The 26,406-nt window shown below is 38.0% G+C and overlaps 1 protein-coding gene across 9 annotated transcripts in view; it reads left to right on the top strand.

Moving 5' to 3' along the window:
• Positions 1 to 26,406, top strand: part of Ten-m (teneurin transmembrane protein Ten-m) — a 659,822-nt gene that overhangs the window by 395,525 nt on the left and 237,891 nt on the right. For 2 of the 9 annotated variants that reach the window (XM_072020547.1, XM_072020546.1), the window contains exon 1: positions 6,096 to 6,598. The exons of the other annotated variants lie outside the window; for them this stretch is intronic. In XM_072020547.1, the coding sequence (XP_071876648.1) occupies positions 6,586 to 6,598 (13 nt within the window). In that variant the 5' untranslated portion in view covers positions 6,096 to 6,585. Of the gene's footprint in view, positions 1 to 6,095; positions 6,599 to 26,406 lie in introns of those variants that run through there. 9 annotated transcript variants of the gene reach the window in all.

The raw sequence follows: 26,406 nt of genomic DNA, 5'->3' as shown, positions 1-26,406 counted from the left end.
GATCCGGTCGTACTGAAAACGAGGTCATCGTTCTTCTTCTCGTCGATCGGATCATGGAGCACTAGTGAAATACAGCGAGCACTAGATTGCCGTACAACGAGATCGTATACAAAATTCACGTAATCCTGTCGACTTTTAAGATAGCCTTTAAATCATTTATCTTCGTATCGTACTTGATCGAACGATAAATATTTATTAATCATACTCGAAGAAACGTATCTACTTACGTACGATCTACTTACCTTCAAAAATTCCTGTTATATATTTCTGCTTGTGATATTAAAAATTGAAAGATCTTAGCCTGCGTATTGTTACCTCAAAGAATTTAGTGGAATCTTTCTATAATTATAGAAAAGCAGAACAATTTTTCACTAAATCGTTTCAACTTCTCCTAAACTAGGATCGAAATTATTATATATTACGTATAACTCACGTATTACCCATTTGCATGCAGTTTTCTGACTGAAAATAATATGCAAACGTGGTTCGTTATATCGAAAAGAAACAAAGGACGCATCGACACAACTTTCCAAGGGAAACTTTAGAGAAGAGTTAGCGAGCTCGCATAGATTCGCACCTGAAATATTTTCTGGAAAAGGAGGAAGGAAGGTCTGGTGGCTCGATGGCTTTTGCGCGTCCTTCAGAACCTCGGCCCGTGTTGCCGATAACATCCTAACATCCTTCAAATCCAACGAGGTGTACACACACGAAACACGCCTGAAAGCGGAACTCATCGACGTTGGTCGACACACACCGATGCACATCTCAAGCCCCGGTACCCATCCATCTTATACACGCGTCTCTGAAGAAGTTTTATTCTGTACGTTTCCAACCCTCTGGCCTATCTTCCTTTGCGCGCGATAACGTCAGCCTCCGCAACTGATTGTGAGAGAAGGATGTCGCCCCCTATACAGAATTTCCTTCTACGTTTCGTTCAGGATCATCCGAGACAACTTAAATCTTCGACATATTCCCCGTGAGTTCACATCGATGCCCTTTTATTACGTCGTACATCTTGTTATATCGTTTATTATTATTATTATTTTTTTTTAAATCCTTTCCTCGATAGCGATAATTATTATGATATTTACGTATACGCTTAATCGTTTCTAAGAACACTTCTTACAAACAAATGAAATATCTAGGTTATCGTAATATCTTCGTTTAAGTCAGTAAGCTGGGCTCTACGTAATGTATTATTTCTTCTTTTTATATATCAATATAACTATTTCTCCATTTATAGTTTTCAAAGCTTTGAAAAAGACGTCTCTCCTTCCCATTGAATAATTCAATTTTCTTTTTAACTCAAATAGAGAAGATAAGGGAATTTGGACGAGTTTCCCTCTGGGAATGATCGATGCAGAATGAATGTGCATGTATGGAAATGCTGGCTAGGAGTCGTCACTATTCTAGGAACGCTTTCATATTTACATATTCGTAGATTGCTTCAGTTAAGTCTGTGCACGATACAAAAGGACGATAGGATAATGGCTCTTACTGATGCATATGTAAATCAAAATCGAATTACCTTGCTGGATCTTCCCGAAGCATCTTTCGAAAAGATGACTTGTAGAGGAGTAAATAGAACAGAATCTGGCGTTTAAATATTTATTAACTGTGACTATCTTTCACAGATTTCTTTATTTAAATACGCCACAATGGTACTCGGAAATTTTGAAGTACTTCTATCATGCGGGTTATTGAAAATTTAAATTTGTACGAAAGAAGAGAAAATCTGACAAGAGGACATTCTATTTTCTAATATATTTATCGACAAAACATAAAAAATAAAATAGAATAGATCATAAAACTGACTGTAAAATGAACGACACTACGCTTCGCTACGTTGAGAAAAGGACCACTTTTCTTCAATTTTCAGTGATTTCGCCTCATCTCGCTCGCTTTCCCTTTCATACGGAACAATCGTATAAATATCGGCACACCACCGATTCTTCCGAAGATCATCCTCCTTTCTTCGCCAGAAGTCGACATTGAAGAGCGAGTAGGATGAAAACAGAGCGTAGACAAGATTCTCAAAGCCTGCCTTTCTCGCTCTTTCTCTCTAGTAAACGAACTATCCCAGAGCCCCGCCTCTATTCCTCCATTCTTTTCTTGACTGCATTTGTTCCTTATTAGATATTCCGTTTTATTGAACGAAGCCTAGAAGCCTTCCTTCCTGACGCCCTTTCTTGCATCCTTTTGCTTTGCTTCAGCTACATACGAGGATATATTCTTCTTCTGTCTTCTTCTTTGCTCTCTCCAAACCCTCTTTGGTTCCTTACTTTCCCTTCGATGCGAAACGCGCGGCTCCTCGTCCACGACATCATTTTATTCCGCGTCTCGAATTTCAAACGTTATTATTCACCCTTCCGCGAGCCCCTCCTGCGAATCTTAGATCTTTCTCGTAGAGCATTTCCGGTTAGGTGCGCACCCGGAAGCCATTCTTTCCTTCTTCTTCTCTTCTCTTCGATTCGATTCTTAGAAATGTTTCGCTCGGGCTATAGTCGTCGATTCCATTTCTTGTTCACGCGCGGGGGCGTCCCCGGCAGGGAAATTTCTTTGTACATTCAATCGGGGATCAGAAGTGTATTTTGATGAGGAGACAAAGCCCGGGTTTTATCGTCACTCCGTGAGTTGAAGCGTGAGCGATCATGGATATAGTAACGTAATGCGATCTCTCCCGTCGTATCACTCGTATACTCGCATCGTACTCTACATAGAAATTAATCTGTGTGAATATTATGTAGAACCTGTTTTATTTTACAAGTTAAATCACATTGTGTGATTTTCTTATTTATGTCTACGTTCGATTCTATAACGTAGAATGTGCATTTTTTATGGAGAGGCATGGTTAAGTAGCTTGTTAGAAATACTATTTTTAAAATAGGAATAGAAATTTTTAATTTGTAACGAAGAACTTAAGATAGAAATTAGTAGCTAAAGGAATGTAGTTTTACACCCACTATTCCATTATCGGATAATAAGGAAGAAAAGGTAGAAAAGAATTTTGATTATTTTCGCGTGATCTATATTAACATTACAGAAAAGTGAGTCACTGGCAAGGCAAATATTTGATATTTTTCCATATTAGATCAATTGAAAATTAAAAGCTTTCCTTTCGACGAAATAACGAAATTTTATCATTTTATCGATAGGAGAAGACTACGTGCAATACAACGTCAATCACAAAGGTGTAGAAATTAAAGCGTAATATCGTAACATTGGAAAGTATAGAGCGTCGTCACTTTTTGCTCTCAGAGGAGAAGGAAGGAAAACAAACGAGTTCTTCCTGTAATTCGAAACGATAGAACACTTTTAAAACGAAGTTACCGGCAACAATCTCCGATAAAATGTTTCTAAAGCTCTCGTTACTTAAGCTGTATAACGATATTGAGTGTCACTAGCATGTTCTATGCCCGTTCTCACGTAATAAAACAATTTCATTCACGTTCGAATGAAATACCGTGAACGGCCAAGAGACCGATGGTGGATCGATATCCGAATGATATTTTATACGTGAAAGCTTCTGAAAGTAGCGATAATAGTTGTTTCTAAATCGTGTCAATGTTTTCAAATAATTTATTTCCCACTAAATAACGCATACATCACGATGAAATACATGCATCGGCGCTGACGATCTTCAAACGAAACATTATTTATAACTTCTATTTATTTCCAACACAAAAACATCTTCGCATTAAAACTATTTCGACGATGTTAATTTGCATCTTTAAAAATCTCTCTTCTCACTAACAAGTAACTCGTATAATTGCCATTTCGTCAAGACAATATGGTCAGTTTAAAGGTAACTAAAAGAAGTCAGAAAGTGAACAATCAATATTCAACCTCTAAAACCTTCCAACTCATTAAACCCAAATGCTCAAATAATAAAACAAGAATTCGAAACGTGAATAATCAATATCAGTCAACTCTGCCAGATTCCTCAATCTCTTTTCCTCCCTTTGGCTTCGAGAATAACGAACGCAGCAATATCTGATCATCCTAAATTGGTCGTACCCTTTTCACGGTGTTCTTGATCCAGGCAATCATCGTCCTGAAGCCATCATCCAGGAATGACCCCAAGAAAGCCGTCCCCGTGTATCCTGTACGTTTTGTTCCTCTGTCCATTCCTTCAATTTCTTTTCTCGCTCGTCTCTGTTCACCTTCGATACGTATCCCGGATTCCTTCTCCACTCGCATCAGTCGTCAATCTTTCCTCCTGCATCTCTCGCCTTTTCTTTCTCATTTTCTCTTACATTCTACGAGGCTCTGTCGCTTTTTCTTCACGTTTTCCCCCTTGGACCTTCGATTCCCGCGTTTCTCACCTGAGCAGCCGATTATGTCAGTCGGAGTTAAAGCCACGTTTGTTTATCTGATCCCACGTTATAACTACAGACAGACAGGCTACCGGTGGCTGCTTCGGGCGCTACCTCTTGCGTATTCGAGCGAGACGAGCAGAGATAGAAGATAAGAAGAAACGAAAGAGAAAGAATGAGAACAGCGTGCTCCGTAATGTCGCTCGAGGCGAGGACGCCTCTCCTTCGGAAAACAGTTTAGTTACGATGAATGGAGCGAATGAATCACGCGAACCAATTAAGGATTACAGTAGAAGATAGAGAGAAAGCAAGAATCGAGGCTGCTTCTTCACGCCTGCTTAACCTTCGCTGGCTCCCACTTAATTGCAACTGCTAAATATACTTTCCTCCGATCGAACGTTCCGTAAATTTTCCTCGAACGCGTCCAACGAACGTTGAATCGCGAGTTAAGTCGACTTTCGTAATGCCCCGAGCAGTCAATTGAGTGTGTCGTGGCCATTGTGGATCTGCGTGCAATAGCAGAGGACGATAGCCTCTATTTAGGTCCTGCTTCGTGTTCACGGTACATAGTTAGGTTTATCTTTGCTAATTACAAAATGTAATTGTGGAACGTGAGTGTGGATAATATCTATTATCTATTATCTATTGGTAAAATCGATTGGTGGACGCAGATTTTGCTATTAAATGGAAAGAGAACTGTTCTAAGCGCAGTACAAAATTATTCCTTTCGTTCGTTATTTATACAATATCCTTACTTACTTGTTTTTTCATAATTTGATATTTCGTAGTATTCCAATCTTCCTTCCCAAAATAGTTGCAAATCTGTCATCTTGGTATCGTATTCGATCATCAAAATTGTGAGTCTATGCTGCATAGACTTACGACATATTTAAACAAAGTGGGTATTGCAGCAGTTCCGTTTATACGTCCAGAATCAATTTAGTTTATCTGTTAATCTGGCAGTTTATCTTCAACACGAAGCATTCGTCTATGTTTTTCCTCTGTTTTATCTTTAACGAGATCCACATGCCATGCATTATGACTTTAATACAATGAAGCATCAAGCGTTTAAGCTTATTCGATAGCTATATGATTTCAACAACATTTGTTTTCCGTTACAAGAATTTCGGCAAACAGGATGAATTTTATTCAAGATTTTTCGACGAAGAATGATATCCCGATGTACTTTTATTTAAGAACGAATTACATACATATATAAACACATCACCGACACATCTACGCTGTCCTTCTCTAATAATCCGATCTAGGTAATCAAATTTAATTTTATATTCCACTTCTTTCGTAGCTAAAATAAGAACGGACCTAATCTACTGCTGTTGGTAGTGCTCGCGTTACGTCCTCGAGCGGGCGTCCTGGAGAAGAGGGTATTTGACGCGAGAAGCCGACACCTCTTCTTCTTGCCCGGTCTTTTCCTACGGTGGCACTGGTGGCTCGCGCTCTCCTCTCTGGGGCGCGGAGTGCCGATTTAGGGGATGAAACACGGAAGTAGGTTCGCGTGTACGCTCACATAGGTGCACACGCGTTCCTGTGTGTACGTAGATGGACAGGATAGGGCAACGAAGGGAGAAAGGGGTAACAATGCCGACGAGGACTACGAGCAGGACGAAAACGTCGACGACGACGACGACGACGACGATGTCAGCGACGGCCGTTGACGACGGCGCAATGTCGCCACGGTGTCGCACGCATGCGCCACGTAGAAGTAACAGCCGCGGACTCGGGTCGAACCGGGAAGCCAGTCAGTGCATTGCTAGCTCCTGAACCGCGAACGCTGAACTCGCGCGTTCCTATATAATCGCGAATCTAGCCCCTTACTGGCCACCGCACACACAGTGTTCCGGTTTCCTCGCGACAGACTCGAACCATCGACTACGCCTCGAACATATCAAATCTCTCGACCCTCTGACAATATCGTTCTTCTTTCACGATTCTCGTTGTGATTTCGTTCAATGTAGGAGAATCGAGATCAGTGGAGAAGAATAGTGCAGGACATTGGCGTGTACATGTGTTGTGTGCCTTCCAGCGGCAGGATACACCGGCTGTCTTTGGATATATGTAGCTACCTTCCCGTGGCACGGATTCCTGCGACTGCATTGCACAATCGGCCTGTAAATCGACAATCGTGTTTCCTATCGATAAATCGGTGCTTACTATAATTATGATCGTTATTATGGTGATTTGAGAGTGTGTGCAGTGCTCGTGTGCAATGACACAGAGGGCAACCACCGGTGTACTTATAGGATCTTAAATGTACCAATTAGGTGAGTGACGCATTCTAGCATATCTTTCACTTTTTGAATCTCCTACGAAGACATGACTTCGTAGATTAAGTATTGTATGTTAGGCATGTATATACTAGTTATTACGAATATTGAACCTGTTAATTGCGTGACTGCTCTTTGAGCATTTCTGAATTTACAAAGTTCCTATAGAAACATGGTTTCGTAGATTAACTATGTTGTGTTAGTACGTAGATATATTGAGTTGTTAGGATTTTGTTTGTAGTGTGTTTGTTACTTACGGTCAATCGCGCGCTCTTTCGGTGTTTCTTGCCTCCCCACCACGCCCAGAGTTTAAGCTCGTTCGTTGTCCCGAAAGTTCGTACTCGGCAAGTTGACAAGCGCTCGGTTTTTTTTAATGCGAGACGTGGTTGCTTTATCTCGCGTTCCAACTGCCGATTGATGGACAATTGGTGGGTGAAAATGGAGCGCTAAACTCGCGATTTCATTCAAAGGACATGCAATTACCTTTCATGTATATAGGAACAGGAGAGAACGGAAGAGCACGTTTAACAGTAGCATTATTCATTAAGGTGTATGATATTATGGTTGAAACCATAATGAGAGAAACGACAAACGTATGACTATACTTATTAATATTCAGATGTGAAACAACAGTTATATATATGATACAGAATTTGTTAATTTCAATTTTGTCGTGAAGGTAGATACAGTAAAATGATCACATGTTTTGTAACGAGTGAATTGTATATTAAAAATACATTCAATTATATGAAAGATATATTAATATCGTGTAATATTTTCTCATGGTGTGAAATAGATATACGTGCAATAAATGAATTAACATTCAAATCAACGAACTTTAAAGAGATTCTAAAGAAACGGATTTTATAGGCATATGAAAATATGTCAATTTTCGTCCGTCACATTTTTTTTAGGTTTCGTTGAATAGTCGATGATAGTTCGATTCTGTGAATATCCGAGTATTCAAATTCTTCGAGAAATATGCATTTGTACTTTCTTAAATTTCTGATTGTCACTTCTAATTATACTCCTAATTATTGAAATTTCTAATTGTTGTAATTTTATATAATTAGTGGATAATTGTATTTTGTGATACATTTTTCGAAAATATTCTCATTCTTAAAGAAAATGTAGAATTAGTATCTTTTAAAGAAAACATAACATAAGAATTACAAATTTATATTTGTCGCAAAGTTTAAGAAAATATTTGAAAAGTAAATATGAAAATAATAAATTATAAAATATGTGATGACTTTTACGTTAAATTTTCTTAAATATTTGCATTAAATATACTTATTCTGAAGCTGTTATCGGATATATTTGCACATATCAAGACGAAAACAAAAACTGATTCTCGTTCGTTCACGGACACGCTGTAAAGTAAATTTGTTTAGAAGCAAGTTTGTTGACGCTGGACATTCTTGACATTCGCGTTAGAAGAAACGTCGACCTGCTGAATGTTTAGTGAACAAGTTCGTAGAAGCTTCTTAGCGTGGTATTTTGCTTCGCGTGAAAGCTCACACGACGATGTGAAAATATTGAAAAGTCGGTAGTAAAGTTTGATTAGAATATTCTGAATAAAATAACGAAAACATTTTTCTTTATCTTCGTCACACTCTTCGAATCATTTTTGATTACATCATGGAGTTTTCCTTCCAATTAAGCTTGATAAATTTTCTTTCTAAAGTGTTAAAAACCTGTTCGTTTGTTGAGCGATTGAAATAAATAAAAATCAGATGTTGCTAAATCCAGAGGACCGAGTGAATGTTGTAATATTTTATCTAATGTTGTTTTCACTACGTGAAACTAATATGACCACTGTTATGTTGAAACAGAATTCAATTTATAATCGATCATCACCGTATTTCAACTCAATACCCATGAATGCAGTATTGTTGCTATTATTGCGATATTGAAAACGCAAGCGTGTTTTTCAACATGGTTAACATTGCACAAATATCAAAAATTGTCAATCTGTGATGGTAATATTGAGGAAAGATCGTTGAAACATGAATTTCGTAAATGCGCAAACAATGCTACTATTTTTCCAATCGCGTTGTGCTGGAATTAATTAAAGAGTTATATTAATCAAGTATATGGCTTGCAAATGTACACATCCATGCAGATATGGAAACAATGTGTCACTATATAAAAATCATGTGTATCTTCTGTTTTTTAACGCGCCTTGTATCATTTCGATCCAATGTGTGTATTTTTCTCTAATCAAAATAATTTTTAGTTGGGGGAACACATGAAAAAAGTTGTGTTTTTTTTTTTTTTAGAAATTAATTCATCACTGAAAAGGATTGAATTAATTAATAAATTTTAATTTTGAAAGAACGATGCGTTACAGGCGGGCGACCTATCGGTGGCATTTAAATGAAAACAAACGCGACGCGCGTTTTCTCTCTTCAAAACGACAGCACGTTCGGTTCGGCGTGCGGGTAGCGTGTCACACGTGCCGTTGGCAGCTACGAAAATAGTTGCGCGAAAAATAATGACCCGCGTTCAGCCACGCGAGCGCTGCGAAGTAGAAACGCGAAATTGAGCAGGATATGGTAATAGTGGCGAGGGCGTGTTAGCCTCCGGCCACACCATTAGGCTTCTTGTCACGTAGAAAAACTATACGCGACGCTAGAATTACTAATAAAATTCTATTGTTCCAAACTTTCGATCTTTGTAACCAGCAATCGTTTTTACTACACGTTCCATTTAGTCATGGACTTTTTTGTATATTTGTTCGTACTGTGAATGGCAAATGACTCTTTACTAACACTTTCGTTATTATTGATGTGTATCGCTTTAATTGCCTAACAATCAGTTTTTATCTACGTTAAGTATATCTTCCGGTCAAATTGTACGAGATGTCCAATAACGGAAACCCGTGTGAAACCGTATACTTAGAGTTCTGAGTCCATAATCTTCTAATTTATGAAACAGGCGGTGCAATTAAGATTGTACTTACTAAATACCTCCGTAATGAAAGATCAAGACACTTAAAAACACAAGAAACTTGATTCACCGCGGTACACGTATTTTGTAATAAGCTTCCAGTGAAAAACGCTTGAATGTGGTAAAACGTAATTGCCAAGGGGCCGCAGGTTTTTTTTTTTTATTTTAATTAATTATGGAGATAAGTATGATAGACGGTTTTGTACAGCTTTCTCCTAGTTGTGGACAAGAGTGTACATGTGGGAGTTGTAAAACGATTTCGTAATGAAACTTGTTAGAAGGTGAACGTTGACCGGGAGCGATACGACGCGAATAAAGCCAGCGGGTGTTAGAATCGAAGAATGCATAAATATGTAGGCACACGCGGACTACATTTGCATGTCGATGCTATCGACGATGGCTGGGTCGACGACCGGCCAGTTAAGTATTTTTAATAGGCGGTCAGACCAAAGGAGCGCTTCGTTCTCGTATTCACTGATCCGTTCTATCAAGAGCAATTGATTGCCATGCTACCGAGAAGCTAATCGCAGTCATTTGTCGTTGTTCTCAACTTGTCCCGCCGTCAAATAGCATTCAATCGTCTTAAGACTATCGGATACGTCCAGTCTTCGTGAATCATCTGCAAGCAACCAAGCCTGTCTTCGAATCTCTGGCCACTTTCTTCGCTGGATAAAGAGCCGAGGTGGAAGCACGATCTTCGACCTTTCACCTCCAATGCTTCCTCCTCATTCTTTCCAAATGTCCATTTGTAAATGCGCGTGTCAATATCGAACAATATACATACATATCATGTCTTGTTAGGATGTCGTTTAAGGGAATTATTAGTTACAACTGTAGATAAGCCTAATAAGTAAAGAAACATCAATAGTAAATACAATGATGTAAATAACGTTCTATGAGCTGTTTTCTATGTATCGAGTGTCTTATTGGTAGTAAAAGGATTATTTAATTATTTTAAATAATAAATTAATTTATATTCACTGAATAAAGTAAAACTTTTCAGCCGATTGGTTTGAAGTAGAAAGTTTAGAGCCTGAATGACTAATTTTCAAAGATATCTTCAATCGTACAATTAACACATTTGAAGTCCTAAGTAATAATTATTAACGGGGAGTGTAACATTTGATTTTGAGTTAACTGACCATCGACTATCCTATAATTTCGGAACAAATGCTTTCGCGCCCGCACGATTAACGCCATATTCGAACGTACAAACAACAGGCATGATGTTAATTGATGCCAGGTCAATTACGTAGTTCGCAGACGTGTCATTAACTTATAGTCCCCGGTTGAATTGCATGTTTGGAGAATATTCTATTACGGATGAAATGACTTAACCCTGTCGCTTATACAATTAGCTGAGAGATTTTAATTTCTGATTTAACACGTTTTTCATCGAGGGGCTTGTAAAGCCTTCTGTTTCTTCTCATTGCGTGACTATTTACTTGAAAAATATAGACGTATTTTATTAGCTTTTTTTGTAGCTTGAAACGCATATGAATGATCTGATGAAGGAATCGAATCTCATCGCATTTTCTATTAGAGTACTATTTTCTGTTTCTTCTATAAATATCGATCATTGTTTAATAAACCAGTCGTTCTAAAATGTAGTTAAAAAAGTTCTGTCTTTAATAGGTCAGTATTTTAGAAATTAATTCATCATAATCAGAATATTCAGTTTTTTCTTCTCCATTTATCTTTATACGAGAATTAGACATAAACACGATAACAAAGAACCACAAAAAACCGTCGACCTCAAAATATGCCAACACGAGTTTATGGTGTTACGAAAAAAGCATTGAAATTCCCATAGCCAGTTAAACTATCGAAGCGCGTCGACAAAGATATTTCGTTGCTTAGTAAATATTCATTTCGAGAGCATCGATCGTGAATGTAATCGGGCAGCTTAACGTTTGCTCCAGGTTCGAAACAGTGACCGACATTTTCTCTGTCCAAACTGCACAGAAGAGTGAAGCGAAAAAAGTCAAAATTATACGGCAACCTTCTAATAGTAAAAAAAGCTCGCTTCTACTCTTTCAGATTAAGAGGTTTAATGTAACAGTGCTATACTTCGTTCTGTTCTACTCTGCAACCTTATACTCTAACTAATCACGACGAAAATATCTCGTTTTTCTTCCTTTAAACATCTTTTGTACCCAGAATTCATCGATGCAAAGCAATTTCTCAAGAAAGTGGGATACTTTACATCGGGGTTGTACAAAAATAAAAGGGTTAGAGGAAAGGTATCGATAGAGTCTCTCTGTCGAAGTGCACTGTTTCAAAGAAAAGAGAAGAGAGTAGGTGAAACGTAAAGTCGGAGGGTGAGCGTCAGACCGAGGGAAACGACGGTTGTAGGCTTGAGGACGACAGATGAAGGTGAGAAGAGGGACGTACGCAGCGGACAGTCGCGTTTAAAAATGCAATCAGGATAATAGCGTGCCTTGAAGAAGGAATTCCTCTTTATTTCTCTGTTTCCCCTCCTTAGTTGGACTCTATGTCCCCTTTCGAGGCCCTTCCTCTTCATCTCGCCGATTTACTTTGTTTCCGGCGCGTGTTTACTCACGAACAAAGTCCACGTTCCTCAGCTTTAATTTGTTAAAAGCACGAAAGACAGTAGCCGTGGAAATTGGAAGGGTGAGAGAAATCACGCGTGCAAATTTGAGATTTTTTATGGTGGTTACGAGAAATGTATATAGAAGCGTGGAAACATCGTATAATACGATAGAAATGCTTCGATGAACGTTAAATAACACTGAGAAGCGTTTTCGATACAGTTGAGGACTTAATCATTCTTTATACCGATAACTCTCTGTTGGCTCAAGTCTGAAAAGAATTTCACACAATTGTCACGAAATAAAGCTTGAACGAGTGGTACAGTTTTTACTAATCCTGAAACATTACTTTCTTGGCAAGTCGAACTTTCCATAGGAAGTTTTCTCAACAGGAAATAAACTTCTGTTATTTTCAAGTGGCATAAACTCTAACCGTGAACGTTTGCCCAAGGGAAACTATGTAACGATTACGTCGTGGAAGAAGTTGAAGAAATACCGAGCCTTAGATTACGATAATTTATGTTGAAACTATTCCTTAACATAATCCTCGTTAGACAGAAAAAGAGTAACAGGTGAAGTGCGTTAATGTTTCATTCTATCCATTGTAGTGTTTCCAATATAATATGGATTTTTATAAAATTCTACGTTAGAGATTAGAAAAAATTAGATAAGAACCGTAAAAAAGGAATTTTTATCGAAAAGTTTTTTGTATTTTAGATAGCATGATTAATAATCAATAGGATGTTTATGTAATCAGTGAAAACGTTTACATAAATTCATATTTTTATAAAGATAAATAAAGAGCGAATGTCGTTTTATACAATAAATCTTCAGTTGCACCGTTTCTCAAAATATCATATATTTATTCAAAAAAGTAACACTTAATCTCCTTCTTGATATAGAGATCATAAAGCGCGAATCTTACGATTCGACAGACCGGCGGTCACCGTTTATGATCAACCGTAATCGTTGTGATCACCGTAAGGGAGCGCATCGTGCGGTTTGAATTCGCGAAGACACGACAGCCGAACATGGCGGACGCGATATTGCTATCGTCTACGTATTTAGTATTCTGATTCACAATGAATGTAGTTGAGAGAATTTGCGTGAATGATTTGTGTGAAGTGATAATGGAATACGTGAACGTATATTTTAAGATATTAACGTTGTGAGTGCAGGTTAGTTGAGTCGGAAAATGCAAATATAGATTGGAATCTGCATGTTTTGGTTATGTTTAGAAACGTGTTTAGGGTGTGAAATCTTTAAGAATTGTGATTGAAAGCTTTGATTGCGGTCTTGGAAGGTATGATCGAGATGCGAGAGAATGGATTCGAGATCAATTCCCGAAAATAATTCTGAATAAACGAAGAAAATATTCTACACGAGGTACATTCAACACGCAATACATATTCACACTATATACATATATATTTAGGAAAAATCGAGCAAAACAGAATTTCACGATACTTATAACACACTATTATCGAATATGTGTACATTCTTTTTAGTGTAAAATAATTCTTGAAGGTTTTAATAATTTGCTAATGATAACTCAGGTATTATGGCATCAACTTCAAACTTCAAAGAAACGACATTTCATACATTTGCTGCATTAACCTACATACACATAATTAGCGACGTTACTGTAATACTGAATACATGAATTCTTTTTACTATAAAATAGTAAATAATTCGTGAAGGTTGTAACAATTTGATTATTGGCTTTTACATTTAAATAATTAAGCAATTTAATTGGATGACATGTACATAATTGACGAATCTATTGTAACATAAAATTCTTTTTAATATGGAAGAATTCTCGAAAGTTTGAATAATTTGTTAAATAATAATTCAATTGTGTGTGGCGTATCAAATTCAAACTTCAGGTAAACGACATTTCATACTTTCGTAAGCGACATTTTCTTCCTCAAAATCCGCTAAGCAGATCTTATTCTATACTCTCATTGATCGATATGGAGCGCGTCTTAAATTAGTCTGTAATATTGTAGGGGGTGATAAAGTTGATAGACATTATCGCGAACAGGGAGGTCGGATGTCATAGAGCCTATATGGCTGGGAGCAAAAGCCTTCCTATATTATTGTGTGTATCGTATACACACGTCCACATATGCATGCGCGTGTCACACGCACATGTACAATGTACACATATGCAAGGCGTATGCTGTCATACCGATATGCACACGTTCGCGCGCATGCTTTGGTGCATCGACGAATCCGCGCCGCGACGCGACGTTTACGCAGCAGCCCGCTCGACGCCGTGCGAGCTCACAGCTTTTGATTACATACACGAATGTACGTGTGGGTGTATAGACGTAAGTGCACCATACACTGTACACTGTATAAGATGTGTATCACTGGCTTTTCCGCAACGCGTCCTTTTTATTTTTATGAAATTATCCCAAGGAGTCCGTTAAAATACTGTTTATGTCATTGTTTTTCTATAATTATATGCAGTATAGGGTATTAGTTTGAGTTGAAGCCCTTTTCTTTTTATTGGTGTGTATGATATGTGTATGATGTGTGTATGATGGTCTATGGAATTTTGGAAACTTAATGGTCCGATGGGTTAAATGAAATAATGATAAATAATGATTAGTAGATTGCGGATTTTTATGCAAATTAATGTTTTCATAAACATAACTAAGGCAATAAAACCTATGTAGAAATTTGTTCCACCCGCTAAATATTATAATGAGTATTATTATATCTTGAATATTTTATATATCCTTGCGTTTCATATGCATTATGCACATTATTGCACAATTAGATTTTTCATAAATGTATAAACTGCCGGAGGCTAATAATTAAAAAAAATGAAAGCGTAGCAAATTAACACAAGTGTGGTGTCAGCATCGCATTTTACGTGTTTTCAAGTGGTGGGATGCAAGACATTAAATGTTTATATAACTTTACAAAATGTAACAATAAATACTAATACGTAATACCACCACGATGTAACGTGAAAATCTAATAGGAAATCAATTTTTCATTATTGTATAATCAAGAATTTTTCGAAGATTTAACCAAATTTCAAAATATAAAGTTTTGATCTCGACTTTGCTTTAAATCTGACAAATATTCCAAAGCCAGTAGAAGCTTTTTGATTCGCTCGTGGTATTTTTATTCGAATTATCTGCCCCCCATAGTCAGTCCGTCAAAGGAGTACAGCAAGTACATTAATTTCGGGACGACACCCTGAACGCAAACTTACACACATGTACCTGTACACTCACGTCTGAATATGTATATATATGTGTGTGTATGGTCTAGCGTATAGGTAGTCCGGGATGGTGACCACGACACGGTATATAGCTACGGCTAAACCCTGCTAAAGCTCGTAATGTATAGCCTAGCGCAACCCGTGCTACGCCCTCTGGCCAAACCCCACGATCCCTCTCTCTTCTCGTCTCTTCCTTCTTGTCTCTTTTACTCTCTTTTCCACGTACATAGTCTGTTTTTCTATTACTTTCGGTTCCTCGTCCGGAGTTTCGATGGCAACTAGAAACCACCCAGGACGTTATTGAACTATCGCGTTGGATTTAACCAATCGTTCATTAATTACGTCGAATCGTTTTCGATTTAGGTAGTTTAGCGTGGCATTATTGGTAGTTTAACCTAGTATTAACGCGTGAGAGTATGAATGTTATTTGAATGGAATGCAGAGAAGATGAGACTGGATATTCCGCTGACGTGTTTGTGACTGTTGGAATTGCGGTAAAGGGTGACGTATGGATTAGTAGGGTTTGGAATGAAGGCGGAAAGGAGAAGAGGTTTAAAAATGAAAATTGAACGAAGTATTATTGGTATTGGGATAGATATAGTTTTTACATCGTTATTAGTGCCTAAAAAAATTGCTATAGCTAAGTAGAATTTTAAGTGTTAGAAAAGCATAATTTTAGGTATTAAGTAGGTAAAATTTTTAACGTATTTAAATATTAGGTACGTCGAATTTAGTCATAGGTAGGTCAATTTTTAGGTATTATGATTAAAATTTGTGAATTTTTCAATAAATAAAACCAGTAAATGGCCTAATAATGGTTATGATTAGCAGTTGATATCGAATAGGATGCAAGAAGATTATAGGTAGTATGATAAATGAAAGATTAACGCTGCACCGGATGAAATATCATAACTGAACCAGGTTGAAAATGCGGCTTACGATATCGTGATTCAGGCAGAGTAATGTACCGCTGATTAAATTATCAAAAGCGTTGAGGTTATTGGGGTGAAGGGTGGATAAGTCGTAGCCGCTGCGGATTCCGCTTTACCGATCGAGGGGGAACGGCCTTAGTTCAATTAAAAATTTATGAAGGGTTCCCCAGCTTCTGTAGTTTCATTATGTACCGATATTAATATTTCAAGGTTTATCTCAGAAGCATCGTGACATTCTTTCTCTTCATACCTTTCGTATATCTTTTTCTTCGTGACTTGCGCTCGTGACTTGCTTGCACTCCCATTCAGAAATATTCAGACACTGATATTTTGCTTCTGTATAAGATCGATAGATAAGGTAAGTTTTCCAACAGTCTTTCGTATGAGACAATAATTCTAAGCGGATCATTCTCTAATCAAGCAAACATCATGAAATTAAAAGTAATTAAGAACAATTCAATTTGGAACAAGATATGAAAAATTAAGAGATGCATAAACAAAGAAATTACTCATATAATATTCGAAAGATTAAAAATTTGAGCGACGACTTCAACTATCTTGCCTGGTTTACGGGTTGCAATTCCTCCATGATTTTTCAAATTTAGTTAGGTTTTTATAAGCGTCCCAAAACTAATAGACGAAAATGTGTAAGGTATCTTCTAACATCTCAGAATTTTGTCCACGCCCAGGGTGGGCAGAAAAGAGACGACTATGGGGCATCCTCCTAAGGGAAGGTCCGAAAGTTCCCAGTTTTCTAGGTGGGGTAGTTCCACCTCCTCGATCCTCGGTGATTCAGTGCGTTCACGGGAACGGTCAGATAACGAGTGAGTCTTTAAAGCCTTCGTTCTGGCATCACAAATCACGTTAGGATTAAGGGCGGCGGCACCGTCGGAGGTGGCAACGCCGACTCCAATTACGCTCACCGACCCATAGTCGTTTCCTTCTCCTTCGTCCTGTTTTCTTAAACCTGAATTTATTGTTTATTCCCCAGCGCTTTCGTTCGGCCCCGGTGTTTCTCGTGGGAGACACGGTTAATAAATCTTCGTCGTGTTCCGCGTCGAGTAGGAAAACAAGGTTCTTGTCTTGGTTCCCCGTGGCCTTTTCCTACGCGTCACTTCCGGTGAGATCTTCTTCCGTTTGGAATCAAGTCGTTGCGTTCCCCTGAAAACACTGCGTCTCAAATTAAAGAAAACACAGGCTGCTAGGGACTACGATATTTTCAAAGCTGGATAGAACCAATTAATGTAACGCGCTGGAAACTAATTACATGGGCTTCAGAGTGTCCTTGCTATTGTGTCGTGTCTTGAATTCTTTTTCTGTGATTGACTGAATGGGAGGTAAAGCGTTTAGTAAAATGTGACCGGGTAAGTGGATTATAAGATGATTAGTTCCTTTAATCTTGCTGTTTGATTAATGCGTATGACGATTGTTCATTCATTCTAAATTTCTACATCTCGATATTATTCTATGTTCTTAAAATTCTATTATAGAAACAATTATGATAATTTAGAAATATAGAATACATCACGGTATTTATATGTGATACATATATATAATCTTCGAAACAATAATAAATTTGAAATTTAAATATTTTTTTAATCAAAATATTCTAAACCAATAACAACAATGATTTGTTTTGAAGTATCCGACTATATACATATATACCAACAAGTATCACGTTTCTCCAACGATTCAAGGAAAATCAACTCGGCATGAGTACTTTCGCGTTCTTTTTTCTTTTATATCGTCTGTCGTTTTTCTCGTCAACCTGTATGTACCAGACAGGCTTGCACTTCGTCGATGGCCCACGGGTAAACCGTACCAGATATTGTTTTAGGGCTGCAATCTGAGCATCAGCGGGGGATAAATCTACAGGGACGTTTTGTTTCAGCTTCTTCCACTATCTTTCTCCTTTTTTTTTTTTTTTTTTTTTTTTTTAATACAATAACTCGGCGATGTTTTTTCTCCCTCTCTCATCTGGCTCTCGTATTTCTTTGTTTCCGATCCTCTCGTTTTTAACGGCATCATTTTATGGCAATACTAAATTTCGCTAGGTGCGTGAGACGAAACGATATCAAGCAGAGCACAGTTTAAGAGTTCAATTTTCTATCGTAATTCCAAAATGCCAGTTGAGATTGCAAGGAAAACATTTGGGAGTTTTGCATCTAGTTCGTACGAAACTTTCCCAAGTTAAGTTAGAGAACTGTATGTAGGACACGTATGCTTCTTAATTCAAGTTCATCATGTTCACTCCTTCAAACATTTTTTCCAAATTTCGCATGGTTATCCTGCATGGACGAAAAATCGTAATCGGTCAATCGCTTGTTTGATAATTTCAACGAATTAGCGCACCTTGTATGAAACCAAAAATTGTTCAAATGCTTATAAATAGGAGTGTACGTGTACCGACGCTAGTGGCGGACTCATCACCAATCCCCCGCGTAGGGTAAATCGAGGGAAATCGGCGATCTCGTTTCCCCGTTCCCTCTTTCACCCCTATCTGCTTTCTTTTTTTCCCATTTTGTTTCATTTTACCAGCGATCGAGCCGCGAGGAAGGGTAGCGCGAACGCGAACGGACGAGAGGTATTAAAACCGGTCTAATTGACACCGATAGGGAAATTTCGCTGTCCCAGTTACAATTGCCTCGACGTCCCATGTAATTGGCGTGGTCGTTTGAAAAAAAAAACAGATAAAAAAAATACCAACAACGAAGTTCCTGCAATCGGTCCGCGGCTACTTGATTTCTTTCATATTTTGTAATGATTTCAATTGATTGTGTCTCGAACACGTGTAGATTGGTTTGCGAAATGTTAGTTTCGATTCGCAATTATCGTACTAGTTTCAGTGCTTGATTTCGCGACAGGGAATAAAAATTGTGTCATCGATTTAACCGCGCGCATGGAGACATTACAGTGCTTGTCGATTTGCGAATAAATAACTTTGTTACTTTGGGAAACGTGATGCCTCCATATAAACACGTTACGTTACTGATGTAACTGTTATGCAAGGACTAAATTAATGTTTCGTAACAAAATAAAATTTAATGTTTCATTTAAGTGTAGGGATATACAAATACCCATTCTTCGTTTTCATAGGAATCCTTTAGGTTCTTAATTAATATTATGGAAAGTAATTATCTTTTTATCTTGAGAGATTTCTTATCTTTCTGATATCAGATGTAAAAAATACGTACTTTCAACTTTTGATGGAAAATAAATTTCTTCTTTATGAGCCCAAATCTCTTTCAACATTTAGAATGAATTATTGGGTACTTACAGGATACTTATACCTTTTATAAAGAATTAATCATATATATTTTGAAAAATCTGAAATATTCGTTTGTCTATGGGTTATCAATTATTCGTCGTTCTCAAATAATATAACGTCCTAATTGAATTACTAAAATGAAAGAAAGAAAAAGGGGGGCGGTAAGAAACTAATCGGAAATAAAGTCGTGTTTAATACCTGGCAGTTGGTAAAGTGAAAAGCTCGCTAATCTTACTTTCGCCAGGAGTTAATTAGACAACGAGAAAAACGTGTTACGCAAGGTGTATTGGCAAGCAGCGAAAATTTGTTGCGGATTTGCATATTCACGGGGTGCGCACGTACTTACCCCAACGCGAAAACATTTACCTTCGGTCGTCTTTATTATTCCTGGCCGTTACGAAGCCTTCGAATCCGAAACTTTGCTCTTTCCAGACGAATAAGTTCCTGCCTTCTCCTGAAACTCTCATTATCGTGCAAATGGAAGTAAAACATTCGAGAAGTGCCGGTTCTTGTTTTTTCCCTCTTTTTATTACCGGTCAATAAATTCCTTCGAATTTCCTATTCTGTGTAACATCGTGAACGTGCTTACCAGATTTGCAATACGTTATTTTGTTGAAAAAATATTAACAAGCATTAATCGATGAAAAATTAATTTCACTTTTTACTGTTTTTTTTTTTTTACCATTTTTGCTATTTTTAATATCATTTTTATTATTTTTGTTACTTTTGCTATGATTTATAACTTATTATTATAAATTACGGAAGAGTTTCAGAAGCTGCTTAGGAAGGTTGCTTTTCTTAGGATTTCGCTTTGACTGGCGAATATCAACAGTGATCGGAGACGATTTTATTCTTTCAATCCACCTTTCGAACTACCAGCCGAGTTCTCATTATTACAAAGCCACTAACGATCCGTCTCAGACCATCCAATTTCTCTTTCTTTCTCTGCCGTCCATCACTCAGCTTCCTTTTGCGCCCTTTCCTCCAGCTATCTCTGTTACACCCAGGATAATAAACCAAATTGAGTCGTTTTCTAACTTGTAATTGCGAGCACGAAATTAAGCTACTCGTTTGAAAGATTGTTACCGATCTGTGATATCAAATACGCACAATCACTTCAATTACAATATATGAAGATATCAAGATCTATTATCATTCGTAAAAATAAATTTCTAACCGTCGATTTAATTATAATTCTGCAATTATATATTCCATATTCCATCGTCTTCATTCTCGGTGATGCAAAATACCTAACCAATTCTTAAAGAAGATACAAATCCACGGTCTAACCACTATTTATCTACCAATTTATCATCCTAAAAAGATCCACAATTTTATTCACAACAATCAAAAATTAAAAATCATTGTCTCTATTCCAACAACAGGTTAACAACTCTCGCCTTCTTCTCAAATAAGATAAAAGAGATCTTGCTAAGATTCATCAAATTATTTGGAATGCGGCGTTCTAACCAAAAGTTTCCCAGCTTTGTAACGTTTCCTGAAAGCTGTAGAAATAACCAAGAGAGAGAAATGGAGAATCGTCTGCATGGACGAAGAGAGTTATATAGAGTAAGAGAGAAGCATTTGGGGGATGAGATATATAGGCATCGGCTAGCATCGGCGCGATACATAAATAACGATATCGGTGTTTTCACAAGCACACACGCTCCGAAGCGTGTACAAGGGAGGTTACTCTAGCGTGGCGGCGGGCTGCGGTATATAACTCACCCCGTCGAGAGTCGTGTACGCTGAATAGAGTCACCGGGATCGATACCTATTGGCCTGTACGTAGATACAGCTCGCGGGACAGGAATTTTTCCGCTCCTTCCAATTTTAATCCTCGTCGTGCCACCGACATACACCAGACCCGTCCCGCCCGCGGAAATCGTTCCCGCTACGGTCATTCGTTTCCCTGTTTAAAATGATAGGATTGCTTCCTCATGTTTACTCGGTCGACGCCACGCGAGCCAACATTCAAGTTAACTCGACGTCCAGACTGTGTGTCTGCGGTCTCTCCTCGAGATGTTGTAGACAGTGAATGAAAGATCGATCAATTAGAAGCCAAATATGTTTGGTTCTTGATCACAATTGGTGTTTCGTAGACAGATGATGTTGTGTTCCTTTGTTTGGTTGTGTTTGATTAAAACTAATAATAGACGAAATATTTTATTGGAGATATCTGTATTACTTATCATTCTGGTATTTACAAGTTTCGAATTTAAAACTGAAAAATTGGTGGAAATTTGAAACACATTCTGAGCCAACGAAGCCTTTTTATTTTATATCTGCGAATGCAATCAGGGTAAGTTATTTTGTTCGACTACAGCAGCGAACGTTGCTGTATTTCCTTTGAACATATATTATGTGTTATATAGCTATTCATATATAACAAAGTATTAAAAATTTCAGTTTCACTGATGGGATTTTTATATGTGCAAATAAAAATGTCCACTATTCAATAATTTCATCTTGTCAATATCCTTTCTGAGCTAAGCTTGATTGTACAAGATCTGTTGCTTGCAATTTTGTTGCTTATCACATTCTACGTTTATAAAATACATTATGAAAAGTATAGAAACACAGCGGCACGAACTTATTAGACGACTTATATATATATCTGTAGCATTACGCTTATAATACAATTTACGAGAAGACAATGATAATTGTACAAACAAAGACGCACCAACTACTTCGGATTTATTCGGAATTATAAGAAATTAACGTTTTAAATGAATTTAAAAAGAATGAATAGAAGTAGCAGAGAGTTCATTTAACAATGTTGAAACGAAGTAACGATTCTCTAATCCATTTGAGCTTTCTTATCGTTTAAAACCTGGCCGCGATCAGGAGAATCGATCGAGGCAGTAGTCATGACGCCGTACACGAGATCGCGAAGCTACAAGCTCAAACCATTGCGCACCGAACCTAATTCCGCGCGGGATTTGCTAATCCAGGGTTGCAGAGTCGGTCATTATTTGGTGTCGCGTGATCCCGGGGGTAAAGCAGCACACGGGGCGTACACCGGACCACAGAACGCGCTGTATTTATCCCCCGATATATCACCCAAACCCCTAAACACCCTGGAAAAGCCCATCTGACCGAAACTGGTCGCGTATAAAGCGTCACGGTAGAAACCTACAGTAAAGTATTTAGCAGTGACGCGGAAATTCGAACGCGAACCCATTGTGAAAATGTCCTCTGTTTCCGTAAATCGAGCGCTATTTCCACGATCGTTCGATAAATAAGCATCCCAATAGTACAAATCGTACAATTTTTACGTCTAGAAAGTCGTGAAATATTCTATAATATATGATTTATCTGTTTCACGCCAATAATATAGGAATATAAAATTTTTATATCTACGAAGTTACGAAATATTTTATAATAAATAGTTTATCCGTTTTGTTTCAACAATACAGAGAGATATTAAATTTTCACTTTAAGAGATTAAATAGAAGAGATTCTTTTCAATTATTTGACGAAAATTGCAGGATTTACAATTGTTAGATACAAAGCTTTTGTAGGAAATAAATATTGATAATCGTATTATGTGCGTGTGCTACATCGTGAAATAGTTGTATGGTTTGATAAAAAAGAACAGATTACCGTAACAGCCGGTGAAACCGATCGAAGGAAAATTCAAACGGACTTTGTTTAAACCAGATTTTCCAACATTCAACAATATTTTATCTAATGGTTTTTAAGATCGACGATATACTATTTGAAAACATCAATAGACTTACCAAATATATGCCTATATAATAATTATGATCAAAATGGAAAATAAAATGGATGTATATATATATTTATTCTTTTTACTCATTTTCATTATCAAGATTCATTTTCATGATTGATAGTTCAAGTATTCTAGTTTCTCGCACTTCCTCAAAATGACCCCATGCAGACGGTTAACGCTTCGCGTTTGACGCGATGACGCATTCCTTAATTATTAACGTGGTTCGACAGATGCGCGAACGACCAGTAGGGAACACGCGCGATTTGTTCCACATCTCGATGTATCGTTCAGCCACCGATACTTCTCGAAAATGTAACGCGCAACTCTAAGGGGAGAGTGATGCGAAATGCAATCGATCTCATCAGGATTGTACTACTTTCATGAATAATGCAGCATCTATATGTAGCGGCTCTTAGTTCTACTCGCAACAACTCCATTCGCGAGTGGAAAGCTGCCGATGTTCCTCGATAATCTGCTGGGCCAATCTAATCGCTAGCCTTCTGCACCAAATTCGATCTGTCTTGACAGAAACTCCGTGAATAATCAATCAAGCGTCGCTTTAAATCCCCAACTTGTCCCACGTTACATGATTACATTCAGAATTTGTGCATCCGATGCATGGTATTAACACTTTCGCTGTTGAGGCGAACGGTGCGCCTTTACAGCGTGGTCCGTAATTCACAGTTCAAACGGGGTCAGGGAGATGATATGGCTCGAAATTATACGAAAATCAAGACTAACCCAATTGCGTTGGAGGCTTCTTTTTTTTTTTTTGAGAAAATCAAGTTCGAGCGTTTGTGAGATGCTTAATTTGGATGAATAGAGGCGATCTTTCCTCGCTATTAGACAATAGTCGCGTAATTTTACTTTTTTAGTCTCGTTGTAATGTATATTCAGAGGGGTTTGTCGTTGTACAGGGAACATAGAAAATTAATAAAGTAGAAGCAGAAATGGTTGCCAAGGTAAGGAGTTAACCATGTCGCAACTAGATTCGAGCTTCGTGTGTAGAAGCTTCGTGTAATCTGGCCGAGTTATATTTGCATTTTTAGATAGCCGGATAACGTACGTAGAGCATGGCGCGGCATAATGCGCGGTTACTAGCGACACACGTTCGACGCCATTAAAATTTCCATGAAATTTGTGCGGTTCAGCGTTGGTTAAGTGAAATTCGATTCATTAATCATACACGACAACGTTCAATTAGAAGTCGGTGTACAGATATAGCTCTTTCAATATTTCAACCGAGTAAAGATTCTCTCGATTCCGGGGCTTAACGCCGATAGAAGGAAGCCGTGGCTCGATCAGAAAATGCTCGTGTTTAATCCACGCGCCGTATATGAATATGGAATGGAGGAATCGACGCGCGAGACGTGCGTCTTTTATCGAATTTCGCGTGCGCGTCTGTTCGCGTTACGTTGCTAGTTTTCGAAACATTTTCTTCATCAATTGGCGAGAAATTTTCATTTTTGATATAATCAAACGCTACAAGCGAGTCGCTTTAATTAACATCGTAACTATTACGATATTTACTTGCTATATTTATTGGAAAATTCCAATAAATTTTACTCCATTTAGTACTTTATATTATAATACGAATAGAATATCAGATTTATGAGAAAATAATTAGGAAATAAGAGATTGGAAAGCATTCAGTTTGTATATAAGCGGATGAGAAATAAGTACAACGAATACGAAGGAAGAAGAAATTAAAACATTTATTACGTAATTGGCAAGATTTTTATTAAAATGTTAAATATATGAGTCATTTTTGATCTAAAGTCGCAAATGAAATTTAACGATGTATATACGAACGAGGTCAGAGTGATTAAGTAATGAAGCAGCATCATCGAGAGGGGCTGATGAATTTTTCAAGCGTTCTCGCAGTGGCAGGCTGTTCTACCCGGAAATAAAAATGCCATAAGTCGAAGTGAATCGATAAGAGGACGAAAGAACGCCATTGGAGAGAAAGACAGAGCCCTGAGAGCAATGTAGGTGTAGGAGTCAAAGCGGTGAGGGAACAGAGGGCTGTAACAAGAGAAAAAGAGCAAAAGCACACAGTCGATGCAAGAAGCGCTTGCTACTAAAGAAATGAATTCGAAAAGGGGTTATCCACGCTCAACCAGTATCTATACCCGTAGCCTATCGATCTGAGCATTATTGCTGCAGGAAGTAGCGACCTCAAATTCAACCATCTGTGCCGAGAGAACACGATCATTCATATTTCATCGCGAGGTGGTTGCACCGTAGTTACCGGCACCGCTGCAACCCTGATACGTCTATGCACGTTTCCCTCTCGTAGAACACGACGAGTTTCTTCCTCGGTACACTTTTTATCATTAGCCAGACCCCACAGGCTGTCGTCACGCGTTTACTCGGTCACAGCTGCGAGCATTCGCGTGCACGCACCCGTTTACTTCCTTTCTTCCTACAGGGTCCTCGAAAATAGGTCGACCATTTCTGTGATTCTTCGTCTCACTGTTGTGTCGCTATTCATAGTGATTCACAGAATCTTGCGTTGTGTAGATCTATAGAAATTTCATCAGATACTGATGCTTTTCTGGCTCTTTTCTTCGAGATAAGTTTGTTTTTTTAATTCTCTTATTATCATACTTAAACGGATTAAATATACCAAACAGGCGTGAAAATTATAATTATCAACTTAACGACGAGGAGGTAATGCAAAGCGCGTGCGTGTTTCACTGGCTCCTTGTATTCAAAGCAACTACTGCCCTAACCGTTACGGAAATTTGATCAACTTTCTGAAACAAGCCATCACTACGAGAGCCGGAATCACCGGTCCGCTAAGTGGACCAACAGAAACGAGGGGACAAGCCCGTAAATTTGATTAGTCTGCGAATGCGGTAGCGTCTGCACTTAGCAGCGCGTATCGAATATTCAGAATTGCAGAACGCGGCAGGAAACGAAAAACCTTTGGATTCTCCCGTGAGAAATCACAAAAACCAAACGAGAAGTCGGGGTCAATTAGACTCGTTCCATCGATTTCTTGGCCGTGACTCGCGTTAAGAGTTTCATTGAATCCCCTTCGATATTTCATTATTATCGAAGGAACCAGCCCCTGGAGGACTTTCTGTTTATTTCATTTTATACTGGAAATTTCTGCTTC

Source organism: Bombus fervidus, chromosome 17, assembly GCF_041682495.2.
Source record: "Bombus fervidus isolate BK054 chromosome 17, iyBomFerv1, whole genome shotgun sequence".
NCBI lineage: Eukaryota > Metazoa > Arthropoda > Insecta > Hymenoptera > Apidae > Bombus > Bombus fervidus.
The sequence above is the reverse complement of the archived record's forward strand: the minus strand, read 5'-3'. Positions and strand labels throughout refer to the sequence as shown.